Source organism: Pezoporus flaviventris, unplaced genomic scaffold (assembly GCF_033815535.1).
Source record: "Pezoporus flaviventris isolate CSIRO_AGI_PZ_B2104156 unplaced genomic scaffold, CSIRO_AGI_Pfla_v1 ptg000023l, whole genome shotgun sequence".
Classification (NCBI taxonomy): domain Eukaryota; kingdom Metazoa; phylum Chordata; class Aves; order Psittaciformes; family Psittacidae; genus Pezoporus; species Pezoporus flaviventris.
Window position 1 is genome coordinate 14,435,755 of NW_026892571.1, and position 27,692 is coordinate 14,463,446.

The 27,692-nt window shown below is 53.9% G+C and overlaps 2 protein-coding genes across 6 annotated transcripts; one reads left to right on the forward strand and one right to left on the reverse strand.

The window, feature by feature from the left end:
• The first annotated feature begins 2,225 nt into the window (after positions 1-2,225).
• CD74 (CD74 molecule) lies at positions 2,226-6,556 on the forward strand. Of its 3 annotated transcripts, XM_061456891.1 has the most exons (9): positions 2,226-2,379; positions 3,503-3,678; positions 3,777-3,868; positions 3,966-4,019; positions 4,245-4,340; positions 4,554-4,647; positions 5,064-5,252; positions 5,574-5,663; positions 5,861-6,556. In XM_061456891.1, exons 1-9 carry the CDS (start codon positions 2,309-2,311, stop codon positions 5,866-5,868), a joined length of 870 nt encoding a protein of 289 aa, XP_061312875.1. In that variant the 5' UTR covers positions 2,226-2,308; the 3' UTR covers positions 5,869-6,556. The 3 variants fall into 3 exon arrangements, with proteins under 3 accessions (XP_061312875.1, XP_061312876.1, XP_061312877.1); XM_061456892.1 differs by lacking the exon at positions 5,574-5,663; XM_061456893.1 differs by lacking the exon at positions 5,064-5,252.
• A 554-nt stretch (positions 6,557-7,110) lies between these two features.
• Positions 7,111-27,268, reverse strand: TCOF1 (treacle ribosome biogenesis factor 1). Of its 3 annotated transcripts, XR_009743997.1 has the most exons (17): positions 27,130-27,268; positions 26,613-26,668; positions 24,945-25,087; positions 24,200-24,306; positions 23,588-23,930; positions 22,688-22,782; positions 22,017-22,253; positions 21,110-21,379; positions 16,167-16,323; positions 15,861-16,003; positions 13,960-14,133; positions 13,209-13,470; positions 12,866-12,960; positions 11,899-12,127; positions 10,785-11,333; positions 8,122-8,796; positions 7,111-7,686 (listed from the first exon to the last, which is right to left on the reverse strand). XR_009743997.1 is itself a non-coding variant. In XM_061456890.1 (16 exons), exons 1-16 carry the CDS (start codon positions 27,238-27,240, stop codon positions 8,540-8,542), a joined length of 3,225 nt encoding a protein of 1,074 aa, XP_061312874.1. In that variant the 5' UTR covers positions 27,241-27,268; the 3' UTR covers positions 7,111-8,539. The 3 variants fall into 3 exon arrangements, 2 of the variants coding, with proteins under 2 accessions (XP_061312874.1, XP_061312873.1); XM_061456890.1 differs by having other exon boundaries at positions 7,111-8,796; positions 12,866-12,957; XM_061456889.1 differs by having other exon boundaries at positions 7,111-8,796.
• Between the last annotated feature and the right edge of the window lie 424 nt (positions 27,269-27,692).

Here is a 27,692-nt window from a genome sequence, read left to right on the forward strand (position 1 = left end):
AGGCAGGATCTATGGGCTGGGAGCTGCAGGATGGAGGCTTGGCTGGTTACAAACAGCTTCACGTGAATGCCCCTGGGGTTGTTTCTGCTTCCCTGCCTGAGATAATTGCTCTGCTTGGCTCTGGTCGAGGTCCCTGGGGAATTAGCAGGTCTGAGCTGAGCCCTGAGCCTGCTCATTGCTCCAGATGGCTGCTTCTCACCCCAAAATCAGCCGGTTCCCAGCCTCCTCTCATGGTGCTTGTCAGGTTTTACATGGGCAGCACAGGATGTGCACAGAGATGAAGTCTCGGAGGTGATGAGTGGTGAGGAGTCTGTGCTGGTGCGGGTGCCAGCAGCAGGCTATGGAATGGGATAAAGCAGCCTGGAAGCTGCTCTGTGAAAACATCTGTGCTTTCCCAGGAAAATCCATTTACTGACTCAGAAACCACTCTAGATGCCATGGCCCGGTGCAGAAAGGTTGAGGGGAAGTACTGAAGAAGTCAATAGAGATGTCTGTGTGCAGAGCATGGGCTGATTTGGTGCTGGGCTCGGGGCGCTTAGCCAGTTTATTGCCTATGTTTGTGGTTTCAGAGTCAGGCCCCGCTCCGTGAAATCACTGCGGGGTTTCGCTCCCCAGGTTCCTGTTCAGGCATTCCTTGGTTCCCCTTAGGGCTGAGGTAGGTCACAGAATGAGCCTGGAGTGTGGGCCCGGCATGGGGGTCTTATGGGGAGCTGGGCTGAGGCTGTGAGAGAAAACCCTGTTCCCCCAAGTGCCCCTGTGACCAGCATGGGCTGAGAGCGAGGGGAGAACCAAAAGATGATGGAGGGGTTGATGTGAGTTTGTTCCCCTCCCCTTTAACACCTCGGGATGGTTTCTGAATGCAGCAGCACTTCACAAGCAGCAGATAAGTGGTTTGTCTTCACCCTCGGGCAGGGGGCCTGTGCACCCCTGGGAACCCCAGTGCTTTCCTGCTGGGTTGCATGGGGATGGGACCGAACCCCAAAGTCCTTTCCCTGTGGGGAGGCTGTGATTTCCCTCCTGGGAAGCTGGAGCATCACCCACCAGTGCCTGCTTCTCCTCCAGGGCATCTGCTGGGGTACCCTGTTCACTCCTTGGAAATGCTTTTCATACAATCCCAGACTGGTTTGTGTTGGAAGGAACCTTAAAGCTCATCCAGTTCCTACCCCTGCCATGGGCAGGGACACCTTGCACTAGAGCAGGATGCTTTTAGGTTACTCCTTAACCCCACTCTCCCAGCACACTGCCGGCCTGGCCGTGCCATCCCAATGGATGGATCCAGGACTGATCGGGAGAAGGGATGGAGCCGCTGAAGAAACCCACCCACGTCCTCACCCTGTCCTCAGCCACTTTCCAGCCCTGGGGCCGTGTGGAGGTTTGCAGGTAAACAGCGACGTCCGGGTCATTGCTTTTGGTTTCGCACTCGGTTTCACTTCTGTTGAGCCCTGGCCATGGTTGTGCTGGGTCCTGGTGCTGGGCATGGGGTGCCCGGAAAGGCCAAGCCCTATGGCTCAGCGCTGGCACTGGGGACGTGTCAGCCCCAGGGTGTCCCAGGTCCTGTATAAAATCACCTACAATCAGCGTTATGGGGTGGAATGGCTGCTCTTGCACATATAGCACTAATGGGGCTGTGGGGTGGGCTATGAGCCCACACTGCCCCACTCCCACTGATGCTTTGGGGTCACTCACCTTGAGGGGCTGTTTCTCCTCCCTTGGGTTTGGGGGTTCAACCCCTGAAGCCATTGCAGATAGGGCAAGGGGGTTGCTGCAGGAGGGGTTTGGAAACACTCGGTGGTCCTTTAATCATCACCCCTGCAGCCTGAGAGGTGCTGACCAACCCCCCCCCCCCCCCCCCGCCCCAAGAAGGTACAAAGTGACCCCATGGAGGGTCCTGCTCAGCCTCTGGTATCGCAATCAGCATTCCACTTCCTTCCTCACGCATTGCCTTCCACCTCCCCATCCCACCTCCTGTACCCCGTATCCCACCTCCTGCCCACACCCAGCTGTCCCAGAGCCCCCCAGGCCCATGGCACTGGTTGTCACCATGCGGGACATCATGACCCACCAGCGGCAATGGGGTGGGAAGCGACGCCCCACGGAATGACTGTGGTGCTCACAGCTGCATCCAGCATCATTTGTGGACCGGGGACCTGCCGAGCTGAGGTCTGCCTGGCAACAAGTGATGCACGTCCCGGCAGCCAATGGGGATTTCTTCTGCCCCCCCAGGGGTGCCGGGGCAGGGTGAGGGCCGGGGTATTTCCCGCGGCAGCGCTCGGGGTGCTCACTGCCCATCGGGGTGCGCGGAGCAGCCATGGCCGACGAGCAGCGGGACCTCATCTCCAACCGCGGCAGCAGCATGCTCAATGTCGGGGGCACCCAAAGGTGCTGTGCTGGGGGCACGGGGAGATGGGGGTCATGGGGAGGGCAGAGCAATGGGGATGTGGGGCAGAGGGGGTGTTGCGTGGCTGTGGGGTGGACCATGCAGTGGACCCGACGGTTGGACCAGGAGGGCACAGAGTGACTGTGGGGCAGAAAGTTGGGGTCATGCTGTGGCTATGGAGCACTGTGGAAGCAAGGGGGCCGTGGCGTGGCTATGGGGTGGAAGGAGCTGGAGCATGGCTGTGGGGAGGGCAGGGGCATGGTGTGGCTATGGGGTCGAGGGGGTCACTGTATCTCTGGGGCGATGGGGACATGACATTGCTATGGGGTGGCAGGGGAACAGCACGGCTATGGGGCAGGCAGGGACACAGTGCAGACCCGGACCCTAACCAACTCTGTGGGGCCACCCCCATGTCCCAGCCAGCCCCATCTCCCACACCCTGGGGCACTCCAAAACTTCCAACCAATCAGGAGCCCGGAAGCTCTGACATCATCAGTAGCCAGGCAGACATCGGGGCGGCGAGTCCCGCTCCGGCCATTGCCTGCGGCAGCCGGGCAGCACCCATGGGTACCCGCACCTCACCGGGTACCGGCGGCTCCCTGCGGCCCTGCTGCACCCCATCAGCGCCCCGTTCCCCCCGGGGCAGGTCTGGCAGCATGGCAAGCTGCTGCATAGCGTTGGCTTTGCCTTCCCTTGGCGTGGGGCACGATGGCAGCAGTGACACCTTCGCTGTTTGCACCGAGCATTAACACTGAGGTGCACTCTGTACTCCACCCCCTGGGATCAGAAAGGCTTCAGGGGGCTCCATCGTTGCAAAAGGCGATGCCCAGAGCGATGCCGTGCCCCCACATCCCCCTTGGCACTCCGGTGCCTCCTCCCTCTCACCCCGCGGTGGTTTTCGGTTCCCCAGTGTGGAGGAGGGACCTTCACGCTGAGATTTCACTTCTGCACATCGCGACGGGGGCAGTTTGTGCTTGTCTGGTGGCAAAGCCCCTGGGAGGCGATGGTGATGGTGATGATGAGGTGTGAGGACATCTGCTGCTGGCGGCTGGTGCTCCCCCTGCCATGGCAGGGGTTGGAACTGGATCATCTTTAAGGTCCCGTCTACGACTCCCTGTGCTGCAGGTCTGTGCTGGGCAGGAGTGCCGCCCTCTCCACGCTCTCCATCCTGGTGGCCCTGCTGATCGCCGGCCAGGCTGTCACCATCTACTTCGTGTACCAGCAGAGCGGGCAGATCAGCAAACTGACCAAGACCTCGCAGACCCTGCAGCTGGAGGCGCTGCAGAGGAAGCTGCCGGCCAGTCCGTAACCCCACGGCACCGCTGTGCTGGTGATGGAGGGTGGCTGGGAGAGGGGACCACCAGTCCCGGCGCCCCTCACACTGCTCCTCCCTCGGCAGGTGCCAAGCCGGTGAACCAGATGAAGACGGCCATGATGAACAGCCCCATGGTCATGAGGGTCTGGCCCCTGGCCTCCTCTGTGGCCAACACGGTAAGAGATGCTGAGCGCTGCGTGGCTGCTGCCCGCTGCCCTTGGGGCTCAATGCCAGCCCTTATGCTCACCCTTCCCCTTTGTCTTTTCCCTTGAGGCCGTGGCCCCGGCCAGCAACAGAACCGAGGACCAAGTCAAGCACCTGCTGCTGGTAAGGTCCCCTGTGCCCCTACTGACCCCATAGCTTTCCTCTCCGCTGCATGAGGCGATGGGACCCTCTGCTTCCAGCTCACTGTGGCTGGGGATCTGTTGGGATGCTCAGAGCTGGTGGGAGCTCCTGGCCTCCTGCAGTGCCAGTGTGGCTGATACAAGCAGAGCTGCAGGCATCACACCTCGTTTCTCTTTGCCCTGTCTCACTGCGGTGGTCCCTCTGCAGCAAGCAGACCCCAGGAAGATGTTCCCGGAGCTGAAGGACAGCCTGATGGACAACCTGAAGCACCTGAAGAGCACCATGACTTTTGAGGACTGGCAGGTCAGTGCTTGCTGCTGCTCTACTCATCCCCTTTGAGGAGTGCCCTGCTTTGCGCAGGGACTGCAGTGTCCCCACCAGTCCCACTTGAGCCAGGCCAGGGCTACTCTCACTCCAAGGATGGTGGTGATGCTCATGGTCTTCCTTGGTCCAAGCTGCAGCTTGGTGCACAGCTCTCACCCTGTGATCGTTAATGTGCTGCTCCCCTTATTGCAGTCCTTCGAGTCCTGGATGCACAAGTGGCTGCTGTTTGAAATGGCCAAGAACCCCAAGCCAGAGGAGGAGCATAAGGAGATCCCAGCAAAGAAAGGTACCAGGGATGGGGGCTGCTGAGCTGGGAAGGGTTGGGATGGGTCCTTTGGGAACAACCACCCCCTGTAGGTGCCACCATGGTGCTTCCCAAAGGCAACCAAACCCTCATCCCTTGGCCAGTCAGTCATGGACCTCTTCATTCCATGGGGTGCCTCTGGTCGGCGATGCTTGGGATACCACAGGGCTGCTGCTTGTAGGGCTTTTGGGATGAGTGTATGTCAGGGAAACTGCAGCACCTCCCCACACCCTCAGTCCTGGGCTGGCCCTAGAGCTTTAGGTCACCGTGGTGGGGCTTCTTCACCTTTCAAATTGGATTTAACTGCTCTGGATGAGAAGCTCCTGCAGACCCCAGGCAGCAGAAGGGCTGGGGGGGGGGCGCTTCCAGCATCTCCCCTTTGCTCTTGTTGCCCTTAGTGCTAACTAAGTGCCAGGCGGAGGCCAGTCCTGGGGGTGTGCATCCGGGCCGGTTCCAGCCGCAGTGCGATGAGAACGGTGACTTCAAGCCCAAGCAGTGCAATGCCTCCACCGGCTACTGCTGGTGCTCCTACAAAAACGGCACCAGGATTGAGGGCACTGCTACCCGGGAAGAGCTGGACTGCGAGGGTAGGTGGGCAGGGAAGGGAAAGAGAGCAAGGAGCAGCCTGCGTGGATGCTGCTCCTTGTTTTAGTTGTGGATAGGGAGAGCTGACAGAGGGCAGAGAGTGCTCAAGCTGCAGGGAGCATCCCTCGCTGGTGCCAGCACCTTAAGGCTGGAGGGGTCCCTAAATCCAGCCCTCACCTTGGGTATCTGCAGCTTGAGGTGTGAGGTCAAGGTCTTCCATCAGCCCCCCATTGCCCCCAGACTTACAGCTCATGGTGTGGGTGCAGGCTCTGCCCCACTGCCCTCGGAGGGTCCAGCACCCACATCCTGCCCTCTCTCTGCAGTTGCTGCCACCGCTGCCCCCCGCACCAACCCGGAGCTGGAGGACATGATGTCCTCCGGGGTGGACACACTCAAGCTGGGTGCAGAGAAAGGTGAGTCCTGGGATGGGGAAAGCCCTGGGGGCTGCAGCAGAGGATGCAGGGGGCTATGGGAGGTACACGTCCACCCTCAAGAGCACCAAAGTGGTGCTGGGGAGGTGGAGGTGGTGATGGAGACACAACAAAAGCAGCCTGAGCTTTGGGGGGTCCTGGAGCCATCTCACTGACTCACTGCCCTCTTTCCCCCCCAGTTAACTAGAAGAGGATGCCACGGTTGCTGGCCCAGACTTCAGCATCCAGCTCACCTTTAGTCTCTTTGCTGTTTCATTTCTGCTCTTACACCGCTTTCCAAGGCAATTAACAGTGGGTGCCCCTTCCCCTGATGCAGGGCCAAGCTGCCATCAGTGCCAGAGCCACACTGTCCCCCCAAGGTGGGTACAGGGGGCTGGAGAATGATTTCAAGTGTCAGACCCATAAATCCTGTTACCTTTTGCTCATGGGCATCCCAACAGGCACAGAGCTCTCCCTGCTGAACGAGTCACTAATGCTTTCTTACACTGAATGAACATTAAAAGCAGCAAAACAACCTCCATCAGCTTCTTAACTGACCCCTGTAGGTTGAAGCCCTGGCTGAGTGCAAGAATAGAGGGATTTTATTGTGGAGTGCTTGGCTTTGATTCATGTTCATATTCAGCTTGTGCCCCCAGGCTGGAGCACAGCCTCAGCAGCGGGTAACAGTGGGCAGAGGAGCTGGCCCTGGAGCCAGAGGGGCTTCTAATTCTTCTGACTAGAGCTGATAATTCCTTTATCAATGACCTGACAAGCTAATTATTTCCAATAAATTTCCTGAATAAGAAAGCCTTGTGGGCAGCTCAAGCAGAGCTGCGCCTGCAACGTCTGCACTGTCCTGGACTGTTTTAATCTCAATAAAAATCAAGTCAAAGCCACTTTGACATCTGTGCCTCAACCCAGGGCCATATACATTCCTTGCCCCATTCCTGGCCCAGCAGTTGGTCCATCTCAGTGCACACTGGGGTCCCCCCTGCACCCCAGCCTGGTCCCTTTAGGTGAGACTCAGCACAGGTATGAGGGCAGCAGACAGAGCTCTGCCCTCAAAGCAAAGCTTGGGAAGGAGGAAGCCAAGGGGCTCCAGGCCCTTTGTTCCTCATCTCCTAAACCCCATGGCTGGGAATGAAGTGAGGAACCAGGCACAGCCCACACAAGATGCAGGGGAGCAGCAGGCTGGGTGATGTGCCAGCCAGTAATGAAAACCCCCATACAAACCAGTGCTAGAATACACAGTTCAAAGCTGAGGGAGCAACAGCCCTTGTCCTCAGGAGCAGGCAGAGAGCAGTCCATCATTCCCAGGGGATGAAGCGATGCCTACAAACCTGGATAGATGCTGGACTCTGCTGTACCTGCAGCATCCTTGGGTGATGGCTGAGCCCACCACTGCCCAGCCCTGCTCCCCTCCCTCCCCCTGAACCAGCTGAAGCAAAACCTCCTGCTTTTCTTTATTTCTGTATTCCATAAAAAAAAACCCAACCACCCACATAAAACAACTCCGTCTTGGGCAAGAGCAACTGCTGGATGCAGCTGCTCAGTGCAACTCCGGGGACGCAATAACCACCAGTGTTGGAATAAAAAGTAAATCCAAGAGCTCTCTTCCATAGTAGCAAAAGGACAGCACAAATCACAGGAAGGGAGAGGAAAAGAACAGAAAAAGGGAAATGTTTCTCTTAAAAATATAGCTCTGTGATGAGGAAGAGGTGGTGGAGGTCAACGAGGAGGAAAGCAGTTTATGTAAGCTGGCTCTGCTCTGGTCAAACTGCCTCCTTGGGTTCAGTTCTTGTGCAACAGGTGAGCCATCGTGAGTGAGGGGCAACAAACAAGTCTCTGGGCCCCAGCAGGGCAGGAGGAGGCAGAAAGTTGCACTGCTCTGCTCTAACAGTCACAGTTAAAAGAAGTTATAAATTACTAAGAAAAAGAAAAAGGCTGGAATTCTCCTGATGACCTTCCTTTTCCTCTCTGCTGTGTGATCTTCACCCATAAATCCTTAATCACAGGGATGCGGTACCTTTGGGGAAAGGAGTTAAGAGTTAGGGATGGGGAGGAGGAGAACAGTCTTACAGCTGAGCAGAGCAAGGCAGAGTCATCTGGTCCACTTCCAGGTGCCTACAACATCACCATCCATTCCACACTACTTTTCCAAGCTCCCTGTGCTCAGCAGGGGCAGGCAGACAGTGCCAGAGGCTGCTTATCTCTGCTGCTGAGAGAGGACAGCAAGGTCCAGGCTGGAAATCCAGTTCTCAGCAGCTAAAGACTTGAGGTCAAACACATACTGAGAAGCCAGCACACTGCTGTGCGACTTTCCTTACATCACTGCGCTCTCCGACCCTCTGACCTAAGGCCAGGCTGACTCAGTGACCATTCAGAGGGCACTCTGTCTTCCCAAGCCTGGGCCAAGGCTACTGCTATTCAGGGGTACTGACAGTCCCCACAGGCCATGCACCTTCTCGCAATCCTTCAGGCTCAGCTGTTTTCTTCTTCTGAAAAGGGCATAAAATAAATCAGTGTCATCACACCACAAACATAAAGGACACAGCAAAGCCACAAGCCATGGAGGCTTCTTGGCTACCATCTCTACAGGGACATATCCATTACAGAGAACATCCTATAGTTTCCCTCTGCACCCTTTCCTAGCCCTTGGGATGGAAGGCAGCAGCCTGCCAAGCTCAGAGGTCCAGTTTCTGCCGAAAACTAGATGAATACAGTTGAAGAGCAGCACTGCTTCCTTGGGCAGACTCTGCCACCAGAATGGCCCCTGGGTTTGACCCTTCCAGGGAAAGGGATCTTTCCTGAGGGAGCAATAGAGGAACAAGCCCTTCTTTGAGCCACCCCAATCCCAGCCAGCTAAAGGTCACGGTGACTCAAGAACAGCCACAATTAACTGCAGCCTCCTCTGCCCTGCCAGCAAGGCAGCAAGGCTCTGTTCCTCTGCAGCCTGGCATGCTATTATGATGAGCATCACAAGTGCAGTTCAGAACAGCTCGCCCTGTGGTACCACACGTCAGGGTCTTGCATGTACCTTTCTTCTTCTTGTGAACCTCGGCAGAGCCATCTGCTACAGGATCCCCTTCAGAAGTCACCTTTTTGCCCTTCTTATTTCCTTTTCCAGTCTTTTTTTCTGGGAGAGAAAAGTCAATTAAGAGAGGGACTCTGGTATTGTGAGCCTCTGAGATGGAGCACAGAGTGGCAGGAGCATCTCCACTAAGGGTTTGATCAAACCTCAGCAAGCTTTACAGAGCAGTAACTGGGTGACAGCAGAGCCCTGGTATGCAGCAGCTCCCCCAGGGCTGCTTCTCCAGCACCTCTGGCCCAGAGCGGTTTGATCCCACCATCCATGCACACGTGTGCACAGAATTACACAAGATTCCATTCCTTCCACCTCCTGCTGCCCACCCCCTCTGAGCAACTGCTTCAGTGCTGGAGCAGCTGGACCAGAAATCAGAGCAAGGGAAGCTGCTAACACCGGATGGACAAAAGGTTCAGCTCAGCACAACTGCTTCAAGAGGCCCCAGCTCACCTGGGGCAACAGCCCACACAAGAGCTGATGGACAATGGGCCTACTCCAAAAGGAAGGGCTGCAGCTCTGTGGAAGAGAAACCCCAGCAGATCTGGCCCACCCATTCTATCTCTTTGTCTTTTAAAGCCTACAAGATCCAACAAAGAACCAGCTCTGGTTTGCAAATGCACTCTGCAGTGCAAAGAAAACTGCCTTTGCATTAGGGCAGCAAACAGCATTACAGAGCACATGCAGGCAAGAGGGGCAGGAAATGCTCTTAATTGGGAGCAGCGAGCAGGAGGATGGAACAATCCTCCTCTTTCTCTAGGGATGTGAAAGCAGCAGTAATGGCCCCGAGTCAAATCTCCTGACTGAGCTGCTCACCACGTTGCAGCACACACAGTGCTCAGGCAGGGCCAGGAAGGGGCACTGTCACCCTGCAGGGAACAGCAGTAGATGATACAGCAGATGACAGCACGGATTTCAAGGCTGATGGTTTAAAGAGGCTGGCAGCAAGGGGCTGCGTTCAGGAAGCTCTGACTAACAAGAAGCCCTGCGCACATGAACACTGGGCTGCTTCTGCCATGCTCACAGCGTGACAGGGACCTTCTGCCTGCCATCCCCAGCCACACTGCACCTTAGCTCTCTGTTAGTGCGTGGTGTTTGCCAGAGAAGAGCCAGGGCAGGGAACTGGGTTAGCAGAGCTGTTCTGCATTGCAGACACAGAGCAACGCACCACGGAGTGCAGTGGGCAGAACACAGCCCTCGTGGCTTACAACCAGCAACACCTCTCCCAGAACAGAGGTAGGAGAGCCCAGCTTGCTGTCTTCAATACAACGTGGTGCTGAGCCTGCAGAAAACCACTGAAGTGAGGTGTTAAAAACCTGGCATTGGCTTTAGGTGGGCCAAGAGTGGCTGGAAAGCTGCCCACTGTAAATTGACCTAGGGGTGCTGGCTGACAGCAGGCGGAGTATGAGCCAGCTTGTGGCCAAGAAGGCCAGCAGCATCGTGGCTTGTATCAGAAATAGTGTGGCCAGCAGAGCCAGGGGCAGTGATCATCCCCCTGTGCTGGGCACTGATGAAGCTGCACCTCGAATCCTGTGTTTATTTCTGGGCCCCTCATTGCAAGAGACATTGAGGTGCTGGAGCAGGGTCAGAGAAGGGCAATGGAGCTGGTGCAGGGCCTGGAGCACAAGTGTGATGGGGAACGGCTGAGGGACCTGGGGGGTTCAGTCTGGAGATGGCAAGGTTCAGGGGGACCTTATGGCTCCCTACAACCGCCTGACATGAGGCTGTAATGAGGTGTATGTAGGTCTCTTATCCCAGGTAACAAGCAATAGGACAAGAGGAAATGGCCTCAAGTTGTGCCAGGGGAGGTTTAGACTGGATATTAGGAAAAATAATGTGTAGATGTGGCACTTGGGGACATGGTTTAGTGGTGGACTTGGCAGCGGTGGGTTCACAGTTGGACTTGATGATCTTAAAGGTCTTTTCCGACCTAAACAATTCTATGATTCTAGAAGGGAAGTAGGCAAGCAGGAAGCTAAGGGGAAAGTGGGTGCTCCTCACAGATGCAAGACCCTATAGCAAATGCAGCCCCAGATGCTTACTTTTAGCTCCTTTTTTCTTTTCCTTGCTGCCTGGCAGCTTCCCCAGCTCACCAGCTACTTTCTTCTTTTTCTTTTTGGGTACTTCTTCATTAGCTTGCACTTTCTGCTTCTTCTCCTTGGGCTGCCCCACGGCCCCATCCTCTTCTGGATGTTTCCGCTTGTGAGACATTTTCTGTTTCTTATTCTCTTTGCTCTTCGCTGCTTTCACAGCCTTGTCTGCTGTGGAGGAAGACTTCTTCTTTTCCTTCTTTTCTTTTTTATCCTTTTTCTTCTTCTTCTTCCCTTCCAGCCCTTCCACTGAAGGAACTTTGGCCCCAGTGATCCCGGTTTCAGTCCCCAAGCTTGATTCTGACTGTGGGACGGAGAATGGTGCAGACGATGCTGCGGTCGTTTGTGCACGTTTTGCCTCAACATCATTCTCTTTTAAAGCCAGGGTTTTCTTGACTGGGGAAGGCTTGAGGCTGGCATGATCTGGCTCCATTTTTCTTGCCACCTTCTCTGTTTTGGAGGCTCCTGTAGCTTCCTGCCCTGGAGGAGGACGGCTGTTCTCTGCAGAAACATCGACAATAGAGACGACAACTCAGGGAGCATTCTTTCCATAGACCACAGGGTCATTGGAGGATGGAAGCATGCATGTGAAGAGGAGCATCTGGCCCTCCCCCTCACAAGCAAATCCTGCTATAGCAGGGTCAGGAAAAGGCATCTCAGCCTGAAACTGAGTATCTGGTGAGGGAAATGGGTGACAACAGCTGCAACAGCTTTGACTGTTGGACCTTCCATAGAAGCCATCACTACCACAGCACACCAGTGCAGTGTGTATCACTTTCAGGGAGAGCCCTACTCACTCCCATTAATTGCATTAATTATTGCAGTTAAAGCAGAACTGGGAGAGGCCAAGGCACACAGCACAGAGCCCCGCGAAAGGGGCATTCAAGGCAGAGAGGGCTGTGCTGTGGCCAGGGGAAGCCAGCAGACGGCAGCAGCACTCCACACTGCTGGGCTCTGCAGTGGAGACATGCTGGGAACAGGGCCCTGTCCCAGTGTCACCCTCCTGTGCCAGCACCACCTTGCTCCTCAGCCAGGCAGATTCCAGCCCTTGCCAAAGGAGACCCACCTGCTCTGTGGTTCGTAGCCACCTGGTCCACATCTGTGTCAGAGTCACTGCTGTCACTGCTGGAGCTGCTGGCTGGGGCTGCTTTCACAGGGGCCCTGGTGTGGGAGTTGGCAGCAGTCACAGCTGCTTTTCCTTGCCCTGCTTTGCCCACAGGCTGGAGGGGAATGGTCTTTGGTGTCTGGGGTGTTGCTGGGGTCCTGGAGGGGCCCGAATAGCCTGTGAGGAGGGACTGAAACAGCACAGACATACTGAAGAGTCACAGCAGGGCAGCCTCCTACACACCAGACATTAAGACCTCTCCCTGCTGCTAATGCTCCCTTGCTCCAAGTGAAGAGCCCACCTTCGGCCACCCGCAGAGAGATCCTGCACTGTTCAGTCAACACTGCACAGAGGCCAGGGCTGCCACGAGAGGCGCCAGCACTCAGCTGCTGCCTGAGCTGACTGCAGCAAGAGCTGATGGCCAGAGGTTCTCCTCTTTGTTCTTGCCTAGTAAATGAGGCTTGGGGGAGGCTCCTGGCCATTAGCATGCACCCATGCACAGATAATGCACTGCAGATGCGCTGCACGCCCCGCACGTTACTTACAAAGGGAATTTAATGGCTTGGACACAGGTTAAGTTACAAATACATGTGGAGAAAGAAATCCTGCTGCTTTTGGCACTGTGCACCAGTTCTCCTGGATTAACCCTTGCAAGGCACCACCTCCTCCCATGCTCTTCCCCCAGGAAAGGCACCATGAGCCCAGATCCAAGATCCTGCAGCCTGGGGAAGCATTCCAGGTTCAAAAGCCTCTCTCCACTCACCAAAAGGGCACTGCTCACAGCACTGCACTGGGGAGCCCCCATATCTGTGCTGGCAAACCCACCCAGCACCCTGTTTGCTATGGCTCAGAATTCAATCCTCTCTCTGTGCTTCTGAGGATCCAGTTGCAAGACCTGAAAGGATCCCATTCTGCTCAGCTACCATACCTGTGATGGTGCTGCCTCCTCCTCCTCCTCCTCACTGGACTCCGAGGAGGAGCTGTGGGCTATCTGGGTCCCTCCTGGTTTCTGCAGCGAGCCTGCTGAAGGAGCAGAGTTCATCCCATTAAAGCCAGCACTGCTGCCTGGGGCTGAGCTCACGCTCCCATCACAGTTACTGCCACCAAAAGGCCTTCTGCCTCCAAAGAAAGCAGTGCCTTACAAAGCTGGAGAGGAAGAACTCCTCTCCAAGCACTATGTGAAGGTGACACACCTCCCACAGAGTAACAAAACACTGTCCCCACCCTGGCCTGGCCAGCAGCACTGAGAGCATCTTCTTGGGAGAACTGACCAGGCTTGGGCAGTTGCTTGGGTGACTCCTCTTCGCTGCTGTCTGAGGAACTGCTGTCCGAAGAACTGCTGTCCATGGGCTCCTCTGCCTGGGTGGGTGGCACAGCCTGGTTCAGATGGGTGTGCTGTGCTGGCTTCAGGCCTGGCTTCCTCGACTTGGCCGTGGGGCTTCCCAGGAGCGGAGCAGCCTGTGGTGTGGCAGCACTGGCTGGGGGAGCTTTTCCCACAGGAACCGTTTGCTTTAGGCTAGAAGCAATGGGGACCTGGAGAGAGGAAGATGAAATGCATCTGGAAGGAGGAATAACTCCTCATGCCCATCAACTATAAGAACAAGCCCATCTGCTCTGGGCTGTGATCACCTCAGCCCTTCTTCAGCAATAGTGCTTCAGTCTGTGTCAAGGTCAGCCCAAGAATCTCTCATCCAGGGCACAGAATCTCCATCTCCCCTGGCCCGCAAATGAAGCGGGCAGCTGTAGCAAAGCAGACAACTCCTGACTCTACAGAGCACTGCTATCAGAAAAGAAGGAAGAAACCAACCAGCCAGCTGGGAGGCAGGAACACAAAAGGTACCAGGGTGATCCTCAGCTCATCTGCCTTACCTTATGGTGTGGTAACAGTGGTTAAACCAGGGCACCTCTCTTCCCCACACTCCACAAACACACTCCCTCAGCTGCAGACAAGGCACCAGCCTCAGACTCCAGCAGACCCATCTCCTCAGAGAAGCTCCCCACTTCAGTCTCCTCTGTCATTACCTTTTCTGCCACCATCTCTTCATCTGAGGAATCGCTACATGAGCTCTTGGACACTCTGATAACCGGAGGGGCAGAAGGTGCCTCAATCTTCTTCTCTCCTGGCAGTGTGGCATTAGCCTTAGCAGCCACTGCACTCAAAACCTTGGTTGCTTTGATGTTCTGCTGGGGCAGAATCTAAAATAGGTGAGAGAAAAAATCAGGACAGAGCACAGCTTGCAGGGGAAAAGAGACAGAAGAGACCAATCCACCACTAACTCCTGAGCCCTTCCATCATTTCCAGCACAGCACCAAGGCTGTTGCATTAGCTCAGTGCCCCAAAGACACTCATCCTGAGGGCAGGCAGGCAAAACATGATGTGATCCCTACCCACTGCAACACCAGCAAGACTGCTTTTGTAAACCCTACTTTGCAAAGTGGCCACTTGGACTCCAGGATGTTTCCCTACACTCTAAAAATCACACATTGAGAGTTAATTGGCAACAAAGACACCAACCACAAGGCAAATCTGCCTTCAGGTCCACAAGCAAGTCACAAATTTCACAAAGCACATTAACAAGAAGCAATTTTGTTGCCTCCCATTTGAAACCTCCACACTAAATGTAAGGGGGATTAAAAATAGAAGAGCCAGGGGCATGGAAATCAGACACTGACATCAAGTCCAAGACACAAATGCCAGCAGAGGAGGGAGTGGGAGCGATGAAGGAGTGCTCAGCCCCCTGGCTTGTGCTACAAGCAAGGCTACGTGAGCAGCCCTCCCTCCTCCCCAGCTCCCTCACAAGCTGGGCCTTTGTGGGCTGACATTTCCCTCACACAACATCTGGCCTTCAGCAGGGAAGGCAATGCTCTGCCGTGCCGAGAGCCGTCACTGCGACGTGAGCTCACAGCGGTCCTGCACACAGCTCCAGTTACAGCAACTGCATTACTTTATACAGGCTTCATCCTATAAACAGGCTCTAATCAAGCACTGCTCAGGCTGGCTGCCTGCCCAGCAGCCCTTCCCCTGGCCACAGCATCAGGCAAACACAGGGAAGTTTCCTGGAGTGCATCTCTCAGCAAGGGTGCTGGGCAGGCAGGGGACACACGTGCAGGACAAGAAGAGCACTTGGACACTAAGCCCTGGGCTCAGAGCAGCAGCCAAGCCACCACCACATAGGAACGGTAGCCATGTTCCTCAATCAGTGCTTCTTTGCATGGTTTCTTCCTCAGGCTCAAACTGCAGCAGAAGTGCAGAGAGACCCAAGACAGCACAGTGAGGCACCTCAGCCACTGCTCTGCAGGACTGGCATGGAGACACAAAAAGATGCAACATGAAGAGATTCAGGTGAGAGAGCTGGGATTGGCTCCACGACATACAGCAGTGCCCTCGGCACAGATATGAGGTCACCTCATATCAGCAGAAGTCTGGCTCCTCCAGCTGAAAGGCAGCAGGGTCGCTGTGATACTGCTACAGGGAAGATCCTTCCAGCCTCCCTGGAAGTCCTGTAGAGGGGGAGTCCAGAGAGCTCCAGCTACACCACACAACCAAGGGACTGGGAGGAACCAGAGGGAAGGTTGCCTTGGAGCTACCCAGCTCATGAGAAGACTCTGCCTGCAAAGATTTGGCTGCTTTTCCAACCTAACTCCCTAGCGCAGGGCAAAGGGGACAGAGTCCCAAAGGAGGCCTGGCCTTGTGTATCTACTCATGTTCCTGCCCAAACATTCACACCCTCCACTGCCCCCTCATACTGTGAGCGTGCTGCAGCCGAGACACGTGCCCAGAGCCAGGTCAATGAGACCCAGAGATGCCACCAAGGAAAACTGATCCAGCCAGTGGGAAGGTTCCTCTCTACGCCTCTCATCACTCACCAACTACCACCTCGTGAGTCCAGAGACCCACACACAATAGGTCAGCAACTCCTTACCTGAGAAGGGGGCACCGTTTCCTCCTCTGAATCTGACTCCCTGCTGGAATCATCGCTGATCTCCACAGGAGAAGAGGCTGGTGCTACTGCTGGAGCTGGTGGCTTCTTTACACTTGTTGGCTGTGGCACAGCATTCGTTTTCACTGCAAGGAAAGCATAAAAGATTGTCACTATCAGAAAGAGTTGTTCTCCATGGCTGACCAGAGCAGGAGCTATCACACCAAGCTGGGCCATTCCACACGCAGGGGACAAAAGGAAACCCACAAGGATGAAGGCGAGGCATCCCAGCCACTACCAGGGACTCACCAGCTTGCAGAGGCTGTGTCTGTGCTGCAGGGGACTCCTCTTCACTGTCAGAAGTGTCACTGCTCTCACTTTCCGAGGTCTGGCTTTTCAAGGTGCTTCCCACTGCTTTAGGAGCCTGGTTCAGGTTGGGAACAGGCCCAAGCTGTTCTGTTAACCTCTTAACAAAAAAGAGACATGGGCCCAGAAATGGGGAATTAGTGCAGGTATTATCCAGGAGTTTACATGCAGTTTCAGCTCAAGCTGGGTTTTTGTTTTACTCTTAACACAGCTGTTACTAACTCCATCCCTGGCCTGTCAAGATTGGAAGGGGCTTCAGGCAGTGCCTGGACTGAGCTGCTGAAGACACATACCTCCTCCTTTAGCAATATGCTTTTGAACAGGAAGCCCATGTGTGTTTTATCTCACGAGCACACAGGGTTCATAACACCAATTCCTTATTGAGGCTGAGACACTGAACAGGAGCCTGGGGGCAGGAAAATCACTGCAACCCGATATCATTTAAGCAGGACCTTCCCCCAGCTTGGAGAATTAGTGGGAGCTGGGGAGTCTTGTGCTAAAACACTTGCAAGATTCAGAGGCAGTATGAGAGAAGCTCCATTCTAGAGCTGCTGGAGAGCTCAGCATCGACACAGCTGACAAGCACTTGGGAACACAGAGGGCAGGCAGAGACAGATCAGTATCCACCCTGGAAACCAATCTGTCAACAGGTCTAAAAACTGAGACATCTCCAGACAACAAACCTCTGCAACTCACTTGGGCTGTACCTTTCTATAGCTCCCATCAACACTGTGATGTCCCAGAACAGACCACAAGCCAGTGCCGCAAGCAGTGTGTCAGTGCTGGGAAGCCACGACTATCAAAGCAGAAGATACACAACTGCCAGGTGAGAGGATCTGTTCTCAGCTCCTCCTCTGGCTTGGGCCAAAGGCTGCAGACGCCCCCTCCTGCACACCACTGAGGGCTGGTGGTGGCAGAGGGATCTGGGAACTTCACCACCACTGATATTCAAGCAGTGCTCTGCACCCACTCAGTTTACTCCACTCACGGCTCATCTCTGGGCTGCTCTGCCAAAGAGCACACCATGCTTGCCAGGGCAGGCAGACCCCATCCAACCCACACATGATGGCAGCTTGCTCCAGTGCTCCATCTCCAGCCACGACACTCCTGCAAGGTGAGAGACTCCTGCCTGTCTGCATGGCCCGTGCCACCCCCTCTCCCAACACAGCCATACCCACTCAGCCCACAGCAGAGGTCCAGGAGCACTTCAGCAGTGCCAGCTCAGCCAAGGGCTGCTCCTGGCCAGTATGTGAGAGCACCAGCCAAGCAGCTTCCCCGGAGGACAGATCTTCCTGTGCTTCCTGGCACAGCCCTACCAAGGCCTGCCACTGGGGCAGTGTTTATCATCTCCAAGCCAAACACTAAACAGACAACAGCATCTGCATGTTTATCCCATTACAGAACAGCTCTCCGAACAAGCCAAGCACATTTTGACTCTGCTTAGAGAAACAGAAACCTCCACTAGCACTTTGGAGGGGGGGGACTGCAAACCTCACTTGTCTGTTTTGTTTTGGTACCAGTGAGTCACTAGCTCCAGGAGAGAGGCCAGATTTGCAGTGGTGAAAAGAGAACTACTTGAAGCAGACACAAAAATTCACACGCTCAAGCTTCCCTCCCTCTCGTCCCAAGCACTGCTGTGCAAGGGAGAAGTGTATAGAGATCAGAGCCCACTCACTCACTTCTAAGACCCTCATAGCAATGGGATTGACTTCTCCCTCTACCTGGATGCAAAGCACAAGGGCTGCTTCATTTCCTAGCTTAGCAAGAGATTGGGAAAGAGCTGCTGTACAGAGGCATCCTGACACAGAAAGAACACAACAGCATCCACAGAGAAACCACCATGAGCTTTACGCAGCCTTGGGACTCCTCAGATCTTCCTGGGGGGAGGCCAAGATCCCTCCATCCACCTCATCTTGGTCACTGCCAGATGGCTTACAGCTGTCACATCCTATAGCATGGCTTCAGGTGGGATCAGGCCAGTGTTCTGCTGACAGGCATCAACAAAACCACAACACACTCACCGTGTAACATGCGCAGTTTAATAGACAAGCACACTAAAGCAGACAAGCACACTAAAGTGAATCAAGTATCTAGCTCTCTATATGTAGCGAATAAGGACAATAAAGCAAATCAGAGAGATGTAAGTAAAGCACAGAGGAAAACTAGCAATGCATCAAATCATTACTGCATAGAAAGAACAGAGATTAAGAAGAAATACATCACCAGTTACCATCAAATCATCACCCAGGCCCACACTTCAAGCTGGGAAGCCCTGCTGCAGCTGATGCCAGGAGTCTCAGGTAACTGGGAAAATTCCCATGCGGTGCATCCACCCATAGGTGAGGCAGATTCAGCTACAAGAGGATCCTGCTTTTATACCCTTAGGAAAAACAGTCAGCTTTATGCCAGCTCATTTACTCATGGGGCTGTGCAGTTTCTCATGATCTCCCTGTTGTTAAGTGCGAAGGTCAAAAGACGACTGCACCCTTATGTTTTCCTGCCTCTTTCCATAAACATATATACTCTACTGAACACACTGACAAAAACATACTCTGTTTTGTCTCTCAGTCATGAACAGGAATCAGCTCCCACATAGGTTCCCATCCATTACAGCCAGCAGCATGGCTGAGTTCATAGAATTTGTGTTGGAGGGGACCTTAAAGCTCATCCAGTTCCAACCCCTGCAACAGGCAGGGACACCTTCCACTAGAGCAGCTTGCTCCAAGCCCCTGTGTCCAACCTGGCCTTGAACACTGCCAGAGATGGGGCAGCCACAGCTTCTCTGGGCACCCTGTGCCAGCGCCTCAGCACCCTCACAGGGAAGAGCTTCTTCCTTATACCCCACCTAAATCTCCTGTTTGAGCCCAGGGAGCAGATAACACAGGCAGACAACTTAAGCGCCACAGGTACTGAAGTAACTCAGGGAGAAGGAAAGTCATGAGGAAATCATTTTTCCTGCTCCCTCTCCAGCCCCCTGAGCTGCCTGTGGCTCAGTGCAGTGACTCAGCGCCCGCACAACCCATCTGCCACTCCACTGGGTCCATTTGCATCATGCAGTGCTGCATGACAAGAGGGGAAACAACACTGAGCCACGTGCGCTGCGCATGCTGTAACAATCACACTCCACTGCTGCCTGTGCACCACCAGGGTATCAGCACCAGGACCAAGTATCTCAGCCATGTCACGACACAGCAGAGGTTTAACTGTCATCTGCACAGGAGCAAGGACAGGGCTCAGGAAGGGAGCCTCTCCATCTGGTGGGAGATTTGGCCTGTGGTCCAAGACAAAGACTTGCAGGCACAGCTTCCACCAGTGCAGCCTGCACAGGTTTTCCTGGGATGCTAAAGAAAGACAGGTTCCAGACACACATGTGCATCTCATGCCCAGTCCTGGTAAGCAGAAGCTGAAGCCTATCCATGGAGGACTTGAGTACCATCTTTGATCCAAAACATCCAGGAAAGAGGAAGCAGAGCAGAATTAGCAGTTCCAAAAGAAAAGGAGCTCACAGCATCTTTAAGATCAATATAGACTGTGCCCCATCACCATCCTTCCCCATCCCCAAATAAGCAAACACCTTGTCAACTTCTTTGACTAAATATTCCTGAATCTTCAGGGGTAAACATACCAATTAAGCAGTTCAATTTAAGCATGATGTTCATTTTAATTGTGCTAATCCACCCCCACCGGGAAAGATGAAGCAGCTTCCAACGCTCTGTATCTGTTTGGATTTTGCACAGAAGCCAGAGGAAGTTGCAGGATACAGTAAGTCAGTGGTTAGCATATGCCCAAGTAGCAGATGGTGAGGATGAGCTAAGAAGAGTTTGACTAGGAGGACAGGACTGTGGACACAGCTAAGCCTAACGGTTTATCTTCAGGCTTCACTCGTGGTCTCTGCCTGTAGGCTACTTATATGTGAAGAAACAGCCTGTTTGGCAAAAATAGAGCTTCCTCGATGACAAGCTCTTCCTTGCTGACTGTGGCTGTTGAGAGGTAATCACCAGTCTTCAAGAGGGAAGATGCTGAAGTGGTTAAATAACCATTGGCAAGACAGCTACCTGCTGCTTCCAGCTTCCAATCAACACTTGGGAGAAACAAACCTACCCCAGCACATCCTTCACCTAGAACTCTAACGTGGATGAGTCTTGATAGTCTTGCAGCAGGACCCCATGACACAGCTATCAGAATAGCTGCTCCTGCCACCCAGAACTGAAGCTTCACATAAAATCACGCAGGAAGAGAGCAGCACAGAGCCAACTGTTAGAGTTCCATCCCCCTCCACCCACCTTAGCAGACCAAGGCTATGAAGACAAAAATGCAGAGCCTCTCTGACTCCTGCCTGTCAATAGTGAAAGGATGTGGTGACAAAGAGCCTCCTTGCTAGGACACGTGAGCCTCTGCCCCCGGCTTCCCTTCCTCCCTTGCAGATAATAGCTGCCATCTCCAAAATGCTGCTCTCAGGGCAGTTTCTGCAGGGCCTTGCAGCTCAGAGTCAATGCAGAACGTCTCTGTACAACATGCCTGAGGGTGCTCTCAGAAAGGGATTTGCTTCTTTGTAAGTTCAGCCACCTGAGTCCAGACTAAGTTCATGGTCCTTCTCTCAAGAGAGGTCCTAAATAAATCCCCACAGAAGAGCCAAGACCAAGCTGTCTATGACCCCACACACAAGAGTTACAGATGGGCATTTTGAGGGGCAAAGCACGAGTTAAACAGTTGGGATCAAAAAGGTTACCCCCCCCAGTTTCCAAGTACAAAGAAAGATCCTCCTCTCCAAGGGACAGATACAACATACTGCTGGTGTTTCAAGGAGATCAGTAGCATTTTAAGGGATAAACAATTTTTTTGCATATCCCATCCCTTAGCACTGAGTTGAACACAATATTACCTACCTTCTGGCTGACAGGCACAGGATGATCCTCCTCTTCGCTGTCTGAGGAGTCAGAGCTCTCCACTGGCTTTGCACTTTCAGCAGGCTTTGTGGGAGCAGCAGTACTTCCCGGTGTGGTTTTGGCCTGCCTGGGCACTGTTGGCTTTGGTGCTGGCTTCCCTTGGGAGAGGGGAAGTGTTTTTGCTGGAGCTGCTTTGCTGGAGAGTGATGCTGCTGGTGTAGGTTTCCCTGGGGACGGGACGGCTTGGGAGGATTTTGGAGGTGGCTTTGTCTGGACAAGACAAGAACAGTGAAAGAAGGCAAATATCACAGTAGCATAATTCATTTTGCTCACACTGTAATCAAGGGAATAGATTTCAGGGCCTCCTGGGATAGGTGAATGTTAAAGGAAGATTAGCAACTGGCAGGACACAAGGCATCCTTTCATCTAGCTGCGTGGGTATGGTCTCCCAAGATGGAAAAGCAAGAGCAGGAATTCTCCATCAGCCTGTGATACAACCAGTCCCCTCCAGTGAGGTGCATTGCGGCACACTGCACTCTTCACAGTGGGGAAGCTGAGCTGCGCTTCAGTTTGGCAAATTAGACACTATTTATTGCAATTTACAGCTGGGAAGCAAATTCAACCATGACAATTTGCCTCTTCAGGTGGCAGAAGAATTGCTGTAGCTTTTTTATTTAAAAGTACTGATGGGTTTGTTTTTTTTTTTGTAATTATTTTTAAGAAGGGAACAATGGCTTGAATAGAACTCGGAGCAAAGACAGCGAGGTGCCTTTAAACATCCCCTGCCTCTTGCCTCCCACCCCAGTACGACCTTGCTACACACTACACGCATTTACAATTCCTTTTCACTGCAATTCCTGGCCCTGGAGGGGCATGCAAAGAGAGACAAAAGTTCAGACAGACGCACCTGGGTTACTGATGGAGGTTCCTCATCTTCACTGTCTGATGAGTCGCTGCTCTCTGATGTGTCATCGGGCTTTGCAGCCCCAGAAACCATTGTAGGAACCGTTGTAGGTGCAGGTTTGGCCTGGGTTGGTGCCACTGCTGTCTGCCTCACTGCATTCCTCTTGAGGGATGCTAGAGTAGCTGGTACACTTTTCACAGGCCCTGTATTAACCGGCACTGTTTTCACAGCTGTTTTTGCCTGGTAACAGGTGGAACAAAAGGGAATCACAGCCAGTTAACATCTCGGAAGAAACCCATTGAGAGCTGTAACTGCATGGAATTTGCTTTAAAGAAGGCTACCTCACTAATTTGACCACAGCTTGGGGTGTATCTGAAGCAAACCACTTTCTCCATGGATTGCCTGACTGTATCTGTGGACCTGCACACCAATCACCTCCTACAGACCAAACAATCACCCTCAACTTCAGGCACTAAGAGGAACGGCGATAGAATGGTTGGTGCTGGCAGGGGTTAGTGGGACTCTCAGCCACACAGCATGTTTCTTTGGCTTTGGAGATCTCACACACCCAGGGAACGGGGTGTTGTCAGAATACAGCATTGCAGCATTTCCTCTCTACTTGAAGGGAAGCAAGTGATTTCCTGGAGACAAGGAACCTGGCCTGCAGAGGTTACCTGGACCACTGGAGTTGCAAGCTCCTCCTCGGAGGATGTCTCATCACTTGATTCCTCACTGCTGCTCTCAGCAGCCCCAGCTGCCTGCTTTGCCTCTGAAACACAAGCAAGGAGATGTCACAGCTGCTGCCTGCTCTGAGCTCCCCCATTAGCGTGATGCTAATGTGGCTTTTGAAGTCAGGACAACAAAACATGACACAGAGAGAACTAAGGGGATTTGCAGGGAAGAGGGCCTAGCCCTGCTGAAAGCATCAGCGGCCTGCTGGGAACAACTTCTCCAAACAAACACTGGGCCACAAACGCCTCCCCTCAGTGCAGGCAAAGATGGGAAATCCTTCCTGGCCACCCTCTGACCCTACAGGAGCTGCCTAGCCACACACAGCTCCCTCCAGAGGTACCTAGCATGGCTGGAGCTCCTCTGGAAAAGAGCCAGGATAAGGACCATTTTCAGAGCTTCTCCCAACACACACACACACTTCAAAGCAGTAAGATTTCCCTAAAGACCTCAAAACCGAAAAGCAATCACTTTACAAGTGGGAATATAAAGAGAAGATGCTGCAGTGCCCTTCCAAAAAGCTCGAAGCATCTGCAGTGTTAGTACTGCATCTCCTCCAGATATGCTATGCTTTTATCTCCAACCCCATAGTGCTGGGTGCTGCCAGACAGACATCTCAGCACAGAATCTGCTGCTTGAAATGGGAGCAGGCATGCTGGCTTCATCCCACAGAGCTCCGGAGCTGGCTCTTCTGCAGTATTCTCACAGCCTCCCCTAGGAGCAAGCATTGCTCTGAGCTTTCCAGCACGGGAGCTGAAAGGCACAAGCTGAAAGCACAGCTCAGACCCGATTCCATGGTGGAGCTGGAGCACACATGCATCTACCACACTCCGCTGGCTCCTTACCCACTCTGGGAGCTGGGCCCTTTGCAGCCGGTGTCTCTTCTTCCTCATCGCTCTCTGACGACGAGCTACTGCTGGAGCTTTCTGGTGCTTTGGTCGATACCAGTGCTTTGCTTTGACCTACTGTGGTCGTGGCTGTTGTGGCATGTCCAGGCTTCCCAGGACCAAGCAGTTTCTGCCCAGCTTTGGCTGGAGATGCAGCTGGCGCATTGGGCAGCTGCTTGTTTGAGACCACAGTTCTGTTTGCAGCAGAGGGCATGGCTGCTCTGCCTGCCGGGGCAGTGGGCGTGCTCGGAGAGTGCAAGGAGTTGGTGGCAGCTTTGCCACTCACCACACCTGGTGGCACCTACAAGAAACAAAAGAAATTAGAAGCCTGTAAACAGATGAGGGGCTAAGCTAGATGTAACGTATCTTAAAGAACAGCCTGGCAGCCAGGCAAGCCATAGAGCTCTTTAGGGAAGCACCTGTGGGACAGATCTAATAGAAGGCTTATGCCAGCATAGGAGGGGCATTTAAATATGAATTCCAGCCACCAGTTCTACACATCCTAATGAGCCTGGGATAGTCCTGACCACAGAGTACTATCAGCCTTCAAAGCCAAGAGAATTGCCTTACCGCAACTGCACCTTTTCCAGCTGGTGTCTCCTCTTCTGATGAGGAGTCATCCTCTTCACTGCTTTCTACATTCACTGCCGAGTTGCTGGCCAGGGGAAGGCCGACTGCTGAATGGCAGAAAGCCACAGAGACATCCTGTGAGTGCACCTCTTGCATCAGGACGGCCTCTGGTTTGCAGGGAGGGCAGGGTCCCATCCCTACACCTGCCCCAACACCGTCCTTGCAACAGGCAAGTGTTTCTCTCCTCCACCCCATCCTTCCCACCACCAAGACAAGGAACCTGCCCAGATCTGAATGCTCCCAAGGACTGGTCTACAGCAGATGAGACCGAGCCAAAACATCAGATACATGGGGTTTTGTTACACAACATGAGCCACATCAGCTACACCAGGGATCTAGTACAACCTCAAGACAGAGGCTTTCCAACTAATAAATTCTTCCTTTATCTGTCAGTCAGGCCTGCCTTTCCTGGCCCACAAACACCAGAGACCAACTAGAAGGTACCCCACAGTGGGCAGCATTAGGTTCCCAATGCTTCATCCAAGCAACAACACCCATCTCTCCCCAGTGAATTGCAACAGATTTCTCCTAGCTCCAGCAGACATCTGTGCTCCCAGAAATTCCACATGAGAAGGAAGTGCTAAACTAGTTAAACACAAGGGAATAGCCATCACTTTATAAGCATTTTCTCTGTCCAAGCCTCTGATCCCACTCTGTCAGTTCCAGGGAGGTGAAACGCTCCTACCATTTGCAGCTTTTGCCTTCTCTTTCTCATCCTCTTCTTTGTCTGAGCTCTCAGAGCTGCTCACGGGATCAGGAACTCTGATCTTTCCTGGGATGGCTTCTTCATCATCACTCACCTTTCTTCTCCTGGTATTTGAGGGAGTTCTGAAGGAACAGAATTTGCATCAGAATGGGGGAAAAAAGTGTCTTAAAAAGAATAAAATACAATTATTCACCTACTCTCAGGTCAGGCTCCAGCCTAAGGACAATCAGTGCCATTCCTCTACAGCTCCTAAAAGGGGTGGGAGAAATACTTCTCTAATCTGCAAGGAACAACTCCAGTCTTCCCCAGGCAACTCTTGAGAGCAACATATCCCCTGCAATACTCAGAAGAGATACTGTACATGTTTTCTCCTGTGTCCTAAGCAGAGTGTTTCACACTTCATCAGAGAAGTAAAAATGTGTATGGTCAGGCTGGTTCTCACAACAGAACAAAAGCATCCTACAGGACAAATTCCTACTCCAGGAGGCAGCTACAGCCAGACAGTAAGCGCAACCCCAAGGTTAGGACAATGAGCGCCAAACAGGTCTTGGTATGACACAAGGCCAGGAGAAGCGAGTCTGAAGGCTGTAAAAGCCTTATTCTATTTGTTCATCTGATTTAGAAACAAAGTTAGTTTAACAGTTTGGCCAGTAAAGACTGTGCTTATTAGAGTGTTTCAGTAGCAGCGCTGTAACAGCAAGGTTTTTTCAAGCAGGCAAAGCCAAGGGCACATTTACAAAGTCCTGTTCACTACTCTTAACAATTTAAAAGAACAGGGCAAGCCATGCAGGCAGCTCTGACCCTACAAACCCTTCCCGATTCAGCAGCAGCTGATAACACAACAGGGACTACTGTGAGAATCTGTTGTGGGTGACCAGGAGCTCAGGGATACTGCATGAAGGCAAACAGCAGTGCCCCAAGGCACTTGTTAGAGGGAGGAACTGCAAGCCTGTTTCTACACTGCCACATCCTGCACCAAGGCACAAGGTGTTCTAGCAAAAGACATCTTTGGAGCAAAGACCCGCTTCCTGAGGCTGCTGACATCTCTGAGGAGCATCTTCACTCCAGCGCTCATTAGTACAGGCACAGAAGCCAGCTCCAGACAACCCAGCTCTGTTGCTGCCACCAGTGTCAGACCAAAGCCAGCGGTGCAGAGGGTGGGTGCAAACATCACTGCATCCCACAGGGGAGGTGCTGCAGACCTTCACATGGGGTACTCACTGGAATAACTACACAGGAAAGTGCTGGGCTGAGCCAGCAGATACATCATCTGTGCCAAGGTTTAAGATCCTGTAAGAACTTTGGCATTTCAGCATCTGCTCTAATTCCCTGCTCTTGGGTCAACGCTCCTGCAAATCATGTGGCTTTAAAACAAAAGTGAATCAGAACTGGAGGAAAGATTTCTGCCAGTAAAGCATGATTCTGAGAACCACAATACTCCAGTATTAACGTCAGCCAGCAAGAACAGCATCAGCTGCTCAAAACTAGAGTGTAACAACTTATCCCCGAGCTCAGACTGCTGAACAGTTATCATCAGAAATACTCTGACACAGGAAATTCTAGCAGATAAAGCTCACACGTGCCATGCAGTCTGGATGTTAACACAGGCTGGAATTTATTCCATAGGCACTCCCCCCTTTGACTTACTTTTCCCAGTGGGTAAAGATGTCCTCGAGAGAGGCCGAGAGGGAAGGGAGCAGCTTCTGTGAAAGCACAGGGAACACGAGTCAGGCACCAGCCCCAGGTCAGGACGACACCAGACAGCAGCGGCCCCTCCAGCATCCCCGGGATAACGGAACCGTGTCCTCCCCGCACACATCCCCCCAGTAACACCCCGCTCCCCACCAGCGGCCCGGCCCTCCGCTCCGGGAGCCGCCTCCCTGAGCGGCAGCGGCGGAACCTCCCCTGCTCAACACGTGCTCGGGACGGCTTTACCCGGCGGGCTGCCGGCCCCACTCCTTCTCCCCGGCCAGGACAACACGTGGGTCCAGCGTGGAGCAGCGGGAAGCGGAGGGCGCAGGGCGCGCCGGGCCTCCGTTGTGAGGGAGCAAAGCGGGCCGGGGCCTGGCGAGGGAGCAAGCGGGGCCCAGACCCTCCGAAGGCCGTTACCCGCCTCACCCCCGGGGCCGGTTGCCCCCAGTGCGGGTGCCCCGGTGCCGGTTACCTGCCCGGTCTGCGCCTGCAGCTCTCGGGCCGCCCGGGCGAACCCCCCGCGGAGCAGGTGCTGGTGGATGAGGGCGAGCAGCTCCAGAGCCCCACGCCTGTCTGCCGCCATGGCGCGGCCTGCGGGGCCCGCGTGCTGCGCGCCCGCTACGTCACAGCCGCTTCCGCCGCGCTGCCCGATGGGAGTTGTAGTGCGGGGTGGGGAGGATGGGGACAGGGGCGCACATGGGGGCTCCATCGCTGCATCCGCCGTGGGCAGTGGGGGCTGAGGCAGGGGTAACGGGGGGCAGGCCGCTAACAACGGGGTGGGGAGGGCTGTGGTTACTTCAGCCCCATCCCTGGCAGGGTTCAAGGCCGGGTTGGACACAGGGGCTTGGAGCACCCTGCTCTAGGGGAAGGCATCCCTGCCCATGGCAGGGGTTCAACTCGGTGGGCTTTAAGGTCCTTTCCGACCCAACCCAGGCTGTGATTCGTGGGTCTATGACATCCACCCAGTTTTCCTGCTCTGAAGGCAGAGGCTTTGCTCCTATGATGCTCTCTCAAGGCTGATGTAGTGCTGTAGGA

Excerpts from the sequence above, each read along its gene's own strand:
- CD74 (XM_061456891.1), top strand. The coding sequence starts at position 2,309 with ATGGCCGACGAGCAGCGGGACCTCATCTCCAACCGCGGCAGCAGCATG. Across the intron at positions 3,679-3,776 it reads GCAGAGGAAGCTGCCGGCCA|GTGCCAAGCCGGTGAACCAG; the intron begins GTCCGTAACCCC and ends CTCCCTCGGCAG. Across the intron at positions 4,020-4,244 it reads AAGTCAAGCACCTGCTGCTG|CAAGCAGACCCCAGGAAGAT; the intron begins GTAAGGTCCCCT and ends GTCCCTCTGCAG.
- TCOF1 (XM_061456889.1), bottom strand. The coding sequence starts at position 27,240 with ATGGCGGCAGACAGGCGTGGGGCTCTGGAGCTGCTCGCCCTCATCCAC. Across the intron at positions 25,088-26,612 it reads ATCTTTACCCACTGGGAAAA|AACTCCCTCAAATACCAGGA; the intron begins GTAAGTCAAAGG and ends CTGTTCCTTCAG. Across the intron at positions 12,128-12,865 it reads AGGAGGCAGCACCATCACAG|TCCCTCCTCACAGGCTATTC; the intron begins GTATGGTAGCTG and ends GTGCTGTTTCAG.